This window comes from Sorex fumeus, unplaced genomic scaffold (assembly GCF_029834395.1).
Source record: "Sorex fumeus unplaced genomic scaffold, SorFum_2.1 ptg000043l, whole genome shotgun sequence".
In the NCBI taxonomy this organism is placed as follows: Eukaryota; Metazoa; Chordata; class Mammalia; order Eulipotyphla; family Soricidae; genus Sorex; species Sorex fumeus.
In genome coordinates, this window is record NW_026606100.1 from 32,847,466 (window position 1) to 32,856,973 (window position 9,508).

General features: G+C 55.1%; 1 protein-coding gene across 1 annotated transcript; it reads right to left on the reverse strand.

The window, feature by feature from the left end:
- Positions 1 to 309: 309 nt before the first annotated feature.
- On the reverse strand, positions 310 to 9,213 carry LOC130029409 (calcium homeostasis modulator protein 2-like). Its single transcript, XM_056120313.1, has 3 exons — positions 9,189 to 9,213; positions 2,856 to 3,385; positions 310 to 828 (listed from the first exon to the last, which is right to left on the reverse strand). Exons 1-3 carry the CDS (start codon positions 9,211 to 9,213, stop codon positions 310 to 312), a joined length of 1,074 nt encoding a protein of 357 aa, XP_055976288.1.
- Between the last annotated feature and the right edge of the window lie 295 nt (positions 9,214 to 9,508).

Sequence of the window (9,508 nt, forward strand, 5' to 3'; positions counted from 1 at the left end):
GCCACAGGTCCCGCATACCTAGGTTTTCTTGCCTGTTCCCACTTGGGTGAGGCTCATTCGAGTGTGTAGAGAGTGGCCTTGAGCATGGTGCCAGTTGTGTTCTGGAGGTTTTCGGCTGCCAGGGTTCTACTTGGGGCTGTGCTCGGGAGTCACTCGTCACTCCCGGGGGGTGCTCGGGAAAACTTGGTACTGGGGTTTTGCATCCAGGACTCCTGCCTGTGAAGCCAGCGTTTCTTCAAGTCCACAGGCCTGTCCTTCAGGGGCAGCTGGGTCTGCTGCCTTCTCCTCTGCACCCCATACCTCTGAACCTCATACTTCCCCCAGAGCCAGTGGTGCGGGAGGAAGGATGGGGCTGCTGGGGTCGGGAGTCTGGCTGGCAGAAAGTTTGGGCTCTGGGTGGGGGAGCAGGGCCACCATCTCTTTGTCGATGACGCTGTCCTTTTCACATGGACCCTGGGCCCACTCATGCAGGCGGCTGTAGAGGGGGATACCCAGCTTCTCCTGGAACAGGTAACTGCCAGTGATGTTGTCCCACTGTAGCTTCAGGTGGGTGCCTTTTGCGGGGAACTTGGCCACCAGCTCCTCGTCCTCCTTGTTGAGCGCCACGAACCCGAAGAAGCGCTTCACGTTGTTGGCCGCCAGTATGAGTGAGTGCAGCTCGGCCGTTTGCTGGAAGAGCCGCTCCTCGTTGGCGAGGTAGCTGGTCAAGTAGGCCTCCTGGCGGTAGTTGAACTTTGAAAAGCAGAAGTTGAACTTTGAAAAGCAGCAGCACAACTTGAAACAGAGCAGCAGATATGCAATCGCGGTGATAAGCGCCACCCCTAATAACTGAGACACAGCAGCCGGTCAGAGAAAGGGGCAGAAGAGGGGTCCAGAGAGGCTCGGGTGGGTCTGGCCCTCAGCACCCCCCAGCCGGCTGGCTCTGCATCTGCAAATTATGCATCCAAAGGAGAAACGAGCGTTCCCAAGCAGCACTTGCTCTGTGCTTCAATTGGGCAGATTCCTGCTGCCTTCCCCTACTCCTCAGGGCCTCCCTATTCCCCACATCTCAGCCCATCAAGTCTGGCTCAGACTGCCAGGCTCAGCCTCATGCCACCTCCCAGGGACCCTCTGGGAGCTCCCCCATGCCCGCTTCCTCCTCATGTGCAGCTCTAAGCAATGGCATCCCATTCCTGTGTCTCCGTACCCATCTCCTGGGCTGCTCGCTTCCTCCTCATGTGCAGCTCTAAGCAATGGCATCCCATTCCTGTGTCTCCATACCCATCTCCTGGGCTGCTCACACCCTCCCCTCTACTGTTGCTTCGTGTGTGTGTGTGCGTGTGTTGGGACCAAGGGTCACAGGTGATACTTCAGTCAAACTGGCTCACAGTTTAATCTTACGGCCTGAGGGATGTGGTGCTGCCCAAACCCTGTGGGGCTGGGGGTGAAAAGGCTTCCCTGGTGACGTGTGGACCCCATCTAGTGATGCTCAGGGAGCCTCCAGGGCCATACCTGGCAGTGCTCGGGGACAATGCGGTTCCAGATTGAACCCGATGGGCTGGGTGCACGCCAGGCTTGCGCCTTAGCCCTATACTGTCCCTAGCCCCAACCAGTGTTTGCCATGTCCCGACACAAGGTCAGTGCCTCCTTCCCACTCCCCGGCCTCCTCTCTGCCCCTTCAGCCCCCACCAGGCTGCTTCCTTCACTCTGCCCTGATCCCTCTGCCTCCTCGGAGCGAAGCCAAGGCTGAAGGTAGGAGGGAGCAAGCGATGAATGTCTCAGAAGCAACAGGATCAAGATGGGATCTAAAGCAGCGGATTTCGCCACAGAGCTGTGCACTTCGGCAGGTGGAGATGGAAGCCTCGGTTCTTACTGCCCAGGTTCTTACTGCCTGACCAGGGCCCAGGTGCCAGGGAGAGTGGGCAGGTGTGAGAGGCTGGAGACCGCTGCTCCAAAGCTGCACCATCACCGGCCCTACAGCAGCCCAAGGCACAGGGCAGGGACCCTGAGACCCAGCTGGCACAGGTTGGTGGTCCAGGAGAGAGAGGTGTCAGCAGGAACTGAAGGCTATGGTGAGCTGTAAGATGACTCCCCCAAACTCTGCCCTTGACAAGACCCTAAAAACAGACTCATTTTATTTTGTTTTCTTTTTTTGCCTTTAGGATCACACCCACGGTGCTCTGGGTACCATATGGGATGCCGGGGATCAAATTCAGGTTGCCATGTGCAAGGCAAACACCCTCACTGCTGTACGATCACTCTGGCCCCTTGCAACAGACTCTTATCTGCACGGAAAACCTCAAGTCAGGGCAGTCTGTGGGAACTTTGCGAGAGCAAGTAGGGACCTCCCAGTCCAGGCCTGCTGCATCCCAGCTGGAATGTGTGATTCCTTTCTTTGACCTTGGGGCATCCTCAGCTCTCTCCCCTCTGCACCTGTTCCCCTTGAACGCCGGACTGTTTCTCTCTCTCTCTTCCTGTCTCCCCCTTCCCTAACTAAAACGAATGTTAGTTAAGTTTTAAGCATTCGTGAGTTCTGTTGGTTTTGACCAAAACCCAAAACATCAAAATTCTTATCTGGAGGGGCTAGAAAATGACTGGAAAATGACTTAGCAATAGAGCACTTTCCTTGCATGTGTGTGTCTGGGTTCCACCCCCAGCACTGCCAAAATGAACACAACTCTCCTATTTGAAACTGGAAATGATTCTTATCACACCAAGAATCTTGCCTCATGTCTGTCACTGATTACGGGACCCAGGTTTGGAGTTTTCCTGAGGATCATTTCCCGCCTGGGCACTGAGCTCCCCCAACCCTCTCCCACCCGTCCACACACATACCTCGCAGGGAAAGGGATGAGGACCAATCAGCAGAGCCTTACCTGAGACTTATACTTGAGCCTGCGGTTCACCTCCTCCTGGAAGTCGGACAGGTTTGCAGGCCCCTCCCTGCAAGGGAACTTGGCCAAGATCTGTGTGGCATGGGAGAGAGTAAAGCTCTCGTCCCTGGCCATGAGCGAGGATGGGTCCACGAACTCGCTGAATGTGCAGACATAGGCCTCCCCTTGCAGCAGGGTCATGACCAACCAGGTGACTGGGGCCACGAAAGCACTGACTAGGATGGACTTTAGGAGAAGGAAGGTTGTGATGACTGAGCATTTCTTGTTCCTACGGATGCGACACTCGGCCACCAGGTTCCTAGTTTGTTTGTTGAGGAAGATGTTGATGAAGAACAACAGCAAGGCGGGCCCCCAGATGGTCATCAGCCCGTACTGGAGGTTCAACCGTGGTGTGCACGGACAGTGGAAGGCAAACAAGGAGAAGAGCTCCTGGCCACTCGTAGTTACCAGGGCCACTAGCCCATTTAAGCTCACCCAATCATTACTCTTGAACAAGAATGACAGGAAGCCGACGCTGGGGTTAGCCATGCTGTTGGGGCAAGGGCTGCAGTAGGACGAAGTGCAGGCTGGCGGGTGCTTGGCAGCAGGGCTGGGCTGGGCTCTCCTGTTCACGGTGGTGGCTGCTGGGCACCTCCTGTAGGAAAGCAGGAGGCAGAAGCATGTCTACTCACTGGCTGTCAGGCCCACAATTTGCCCTCAGGCGCCATCTTAGCGCGTCATTAGCCCTGGCTGAGGGACACAGCAGCATGTCCCAGAAGGCACCACAGTGCCGGAGATCTCTCTGGGCCCCATACCGAGCCAATTTCACCGGGACGCCCCAGACGGAGCTTGTGTCCTCTCCCCGCCTATTCCAGATGGAATCCTGGTGACCAAAAACTTCCACAAGCAAGGCCCAGCTGTGCTGGTTCCAGGACTATGCCAGGCCGCATGGTGGCAGAGGAACCAGGCTATCTCCCCCCGGGTCCCCACCTGCCCAAGAGACTGGCAGTCATGCTCACAATTTACCTCCAGGTGCCATCTTAGCGCACCAATGGCCCTGGCCCAGAAAGGCCCCCTGAATCCCAAAATGGATGAGGGCCCTACAGAGATGTCTTTGGAACCCAACCATTTCCAGTCTAGAAATTTCCATTTACAATTGCGACCATGCCAGCTCTCATGATATTCAAAATGAGCAATGGAAAATAAATGATCTAGCTTCTGCCCCTGGCAGATAGGTTTGAATGTTGGTGGGAAATTTCGAGCAAAACATAACGCCCAAAGTTAGAGAGAAAGTATTGGGGAAATTGTCTGCCATCGAGGCAGGGTGAGGACTGGGATGTGGGTGATGGAAAATGTGCTCTGGTGGAGGAACGGGTGTTCCTTCACCGAATGACTGAGTCCCAAATGTGAAAGCTTTGTAACTCTATCGCGCGGTGATACAAAAAAAAAAAGTAATTTGTAGTTTATGCCCAAACCAATCCGCTTAATCAATGATTGAAAAAATAGCAGTACTCTCACATCATTTAAAAAAAAAAAAAGAATGTCTGTTCTGAACCAGAATCCCAGGGCAGCTCTGAGGGTCAGCCAGAAGGGGCCATTCTCTCCATTGCAAAGAGCAGGAGATACCCCCAGGAAGAACTGGAGCATGGAGTGGGGGATTTGGCTTCGAGGTAGAGCTTAGGCCTCTTCCCTGTGAAGACCTGGGTTCACCCTCCACCCCTGCAAATGTGGAAGTGCCTTGGCAGGCCTTTTGAGCCCGATCTAAGGAGGCTTGGGTGGTGGGTGAAGTGAATTTTCCATCTCTGCTGACCTTATTCTTTGCTCACCCGGAGGCCCTAGGGAACCTTCTATCACCTGTCTCCCCATCATTCTCTCCATCTTTGTGAGGAAAAAGCAAAGTCCTCAGGTTGCGGGGTGGGGGAGCAGACAGGTAGGGTATCACGCAGAGTTGCCCCAAGGGGGTCCCTCTCTATACGTGCGCACCATCTGCTTACTGCCAAGACTTCCAGACGGGCCTGGGCTGAACTCGCTGTCGGGGAGAGATCGGACCCCTCATCCTGATGGAACGTGGGCGGGTCTGTTTCGCAGAAAAGGGAGTTTGTGGGGATGCCAGGGCTGGAGCCTGCCAGACCCTTCCCTCCACCTCAGCCCTTCTTGGCTTTAAGGCTCCCAGGAGCACAGACTCTGGGTGCAAAGTGCCCAAGTATGGTTTCAGAGGCCACTGGTGGGGGTAACTGAGGAGGGACCAGGTCCTCTTCTGAGACCACACACCAGGCCAGCAAGGGGCACCTCCAGATTTCTCAAAAAAAAAAAAAAAAGACGAGGGGTGGAAAGGAGGACCAACCTGACTGCTCTAGGTCAAATGGCGACTTGCTTACCGAGAGCTCCTGGACAGGACAGATGGCCTGGGTTGTGGAGGCCTTCGGCAGTGCCCTCGCCTTCCTGCTTTGCTTCTGTGCTGGATCTGGGTGGCTTCAGAAAGTTTTGCTCCAGAAAAGAACAGGGTCAGCTGACTGATAATGAACATGGCAGCCCCAAGTCAGGAAATTGGCAGGGCGGAGGGTGGGGAGCAGGGGTGTGGGAGTGAGGGCAAAACTTTCTTCCTCTCCCTGTCCTGCCCTGGCTGATTCATTTTCCCAGGAGGTCGCACCCTAGTTCCAGCTAACTCTGGTGTTATTTCAGACCTCAGGTTGAGGGGCCTGAGAGATAATACAATGGGTGGGCACTTGTCTTGTACAGGATCACCCAGGGGTTCAACCCCTGGCATCATTATTAGTCCCCTGAGCTGGGTATGCTCAGGGTCTTATAACTAAGGGGGGAAAAATCTTAGGTGGAGGGAAAACAAACAAAAAGCAGCACCTAAGGATCTGGGAGACGCGTGTTTGCTGGATGAGCTGAGGGGCAGGTTTTGCAGGAGTCCTGGGGTCCAGTCCTCAGCACTGCTTCCTCTGCATGGTCCCACAGCCATCTCCGGAGCCACCCCTGAGCACCAAGCTGAAAGTAACCCTGAGCACAACTGGAGCGGCCATTGCTCCCAAACTACCCAAACCAAAATTCGAACCCAAATCTCAGGAGTGCTGGGTGGGAACTTCAGAATGTGGAACCCTGGGCCAGGAGGGAGTTGGGTGGATTTGGAGCAGGGTGGTTTTTATTTTTCTTCCCACATCCAACTGACTCCTTGCCTTTTTTTTTTTTCTCTCAAGGATCATCCCTGGCCTATGTGGTGGCCGGATCAAACCCAGGTCAGCCATATGCAAGACAAGAGGTCAGCCATATGCAAGACCTGCTGTACTATCTCTCCAGCAACTGTTTATATTTTTTACCTGGAGATGCACTGGGGTTACCCCTGCCTCATGCACTCAGGAATTACTCCTGGAGGTTCTCAGGGGACCATCTGGAATGCTGGGAATCAAGCCTGGGTCGGTGGCGTGCAAGGCAAACACCCTACCCACTGTGCTTGTCCATCGTGGTCCCCTGCCACTCGCCTCGGCGCTGGCCCTGCGAGCAGCCCCCTGAGCACCCACCGCATGGCAGAGACGGGTGGCTTGGGGCTGAGGCGGGAGCGTCTCTGAGACTCTGGTGGGAGGGTGGTGTGGGGGTGGCCAGGGCATGGCCCTCCCTGTCCCAGCCTCTGGCTGCTTTCTCTCCCTCTGCAGCTGCCTCCGGCTAGGAAGCCCTGGGCCACACCTGCTGGGGAGCAATTCAGGGGGTTTGGCAGGCGTGTGTGGAAGGAGAGGCTGGCACAGTCCCAGCGGGAGCGAGGGAAGCAGCCTGCTCTGCTGTCCTTGGGTCTCAGGGGCTCCTGCCAGGTCACACAGTCTCGGTGTGCTGGTGGGTTGCTGGTTGTGAGGGTGGCTGGGCTGGAAGTGATAATGGTGGTGGCGGGGGGCGGGGGACTGATGGTGGAAAGATGGTGCTGGCAGTGGAGGTGAGGATGGAGGTGATGGTGGGGCTGGTGGAGGTGGTGGGATGGTGTGTTGCTGTTGGGAATGGAACTGGTGGTGATGGGGATGGAGATGGAGGTGGGGATGGAACTGATGGTGATGGGGATGGAGATGGAGGTGAGGATGGAGATGGTGATGAAGAAGGTGCTGGAGGTGGGGATGGAGCTGGAGGTGGTATACCAGGTGGGGCTGGTGGAGCAGATGGAGATGGTGGGGGTAGCAGAGCAGGTGGAGCAGGTACAGCTGGTAGAGCATATGATGCTGGTGGAACAGGTGGAGGTGGTGGACCAAGTACAGTAACTGCAGTATTACAGTAACCTCGACCTCGCAGATACGAAATCCACAGTCGTCAGCTTTGTACAGATGTCAGTTCCGTCTTAGGGGACTCTGTCTTGCACTGTGGGAGCCAAGTTGGGGAGCATGCCCTCGACCTCACGACAGAGCCCTAGAGGTGGGAGATGGAGACACACGTTTGACATCCCCGTGCTCAGTCCTGCCAGGTATGTGGCCATGTGGCTTCTCTTCAGATACTTCTGGGGATTTAGGGTCAGTGTTCCCCAAAGTGAGGCTTTCCCAGTCTCCCCCAGAACCCCCAGAAGAGATCCAACGATGTGGGCTCCCAGTCCCCAGGCCTGCCAGATGCAGAACTCTCAGTGAGGGAGCCCCCAAAGGCATGTGTGACCAGAGCCCTGCATCTGCACAGTCCCCTGCAGACTCTTGGATGGGCTGAGACCAGGCAGGGCAGGAGGGGGAGTGGGTAGGCGAAGACCCTGCCCCTGTGGGTGTGGCTGGAGGGTGTGGCAGTGAGGGCGCAGAAGCAGGAAGTGGGGGCTCTGTTCCATGGGGAAAGGAGTAGGTGCCCACCAGAGGAGCCAGTTCGTCCTTGAAGACTGAGTGAAGCCCATCTTGTGTGTGTGTGAGTGGAGGAGGGCGGATCTCAGATGTCAGGATGAGTGGGTTAGACTGGAGGCAGTGGGAACTGTGAACAGTATTTGAGAAGTTAGTGGTTTCTCTAAGACAGCTGTTGCAGGAGAAAGATAAGGATGGAGATAAGGATGGTGATGAGGATGGTGATGAGGGTAATGGTGAGGGTGAAGATGATGGTGATGATGATGGTGGTGCTGGTGCTGGTGCTGAGGGTGATGGTGGGAGGATGGTGATGATGGCGGTTGTGGTGGTGGTGATGGTGGTGATGGTGATGAGGATGATGGTGGGGGGAAGGTGAGCATATTGGTGATGGCGATGAGGATGATGATGGGAGGATGGTGATGATGGTGGTGATGGCGGTGATAGTCATGATGGTGTGAGGATGGTGAGGATGTTGGTGATCGTGATGAGGATGATGGTGTGAGGATGGTGATGTTAGTGGTGATGCTGGTGGTGATGGTGGTGATAGTGATGAGGATGATGGTCGGAAGATGGGGATGATGGTAGTGATGGTGCTGATAGTAATGATAGTGATGAGGGGCCACGAAAGCACAGACTATGATGGACTTTAGGAGAAGGAAGGTTGTGATGACTGTACATTTCTTGGTCTTGTGGCACCGGCACTTGGCCACCAGGTTCCTGGTTTGTTTGTTGAGGAAGATGCTGATGAAGAAGAACACCAAGGCGGGACCCCCATTGGTTTTCCGCCCATATTGGTAGTTCAAGCCTGGTGTGCACGGACAGTGGAAGGCAAACAAGGAGAAGAGCTCCTGGCCAATTGTAGTGACCAGGGCAACTAGCCCATTGAAGCTCACCCAATCATTACTCTTGAAAAAGAATGACAGGAAGCGGACGCTGGGGTTAGCCATGTTGTCAGGTCAAGGGCTGCACTCAGAAGTGCTGGCTGGTGGTTGCCTGGCAGCAGGGCTGGGCTGGGCTATCCTGTTCTCGGTGGTGGCTGCTGGGCACCTCCTGTAGGAAAGCAGGAGACAGAAGCATGTCTACTCACTGGCTGTCAGGCCCACAATTTGTCTCCGGGCACCATCTTAGCACGTCAACAGCCCTGGGCCAGAGACACAGCAGCAAGTCCCAGAAGGAACCACAGTGCCGAGATCTCTCTGGGCCCCATACAGAGCCAATTTCACCAGGAAACCCCAGACGGAGCGTGTGTGCTCTCCCCGCCTATTCGAGATGGAAACCCGGTGACCAAATGCTTCCACAAGCAAGGCCCAGGTGTGCGGGGTCCAGGACTACGCCAGGCCGCATGGTGGCAGAGGACCCAGGCCAACCCCCCCCCCCCCCCGGGTTCCAACCTGCCCAAGAGACTGGCAGTCATGCTCACAATTTACCTCCAGGTGCCATCTTAGCACAACAAGGGCCCTGGCCCAGAAAGGCCCCATTGAATCCCAAAATGGATGAGTGCCCTACAGAGATGTCTTTGGAACCCAACCATTTCCAATCTAGAAATTTTCATTTACAATTGCGGCCATGCCAGCTCTCATGATATTCAAAATGAGAATGGAAAATAAATTATCTACCTTCTGCCCCTGGCAGACAGGCTTGAATGGTGGTAAGAAATTTTGAGCAAAACATAATGCCCAAAGTTAGAGAGAATGTATTGGGGAAATTGTCTGCCATAGAGGCAGGGTGAGGACTGGGATGTGGGTGATGGGAAATGTGCTCTGGTGGAGGAACGGGTGTTCCGTCACCGTATGGCTAGTCCCAAGTGTGAAAGCTTTGTAACTCTATCTCACGGTGATATAATTAAAAAAAAAAAAGGTAATG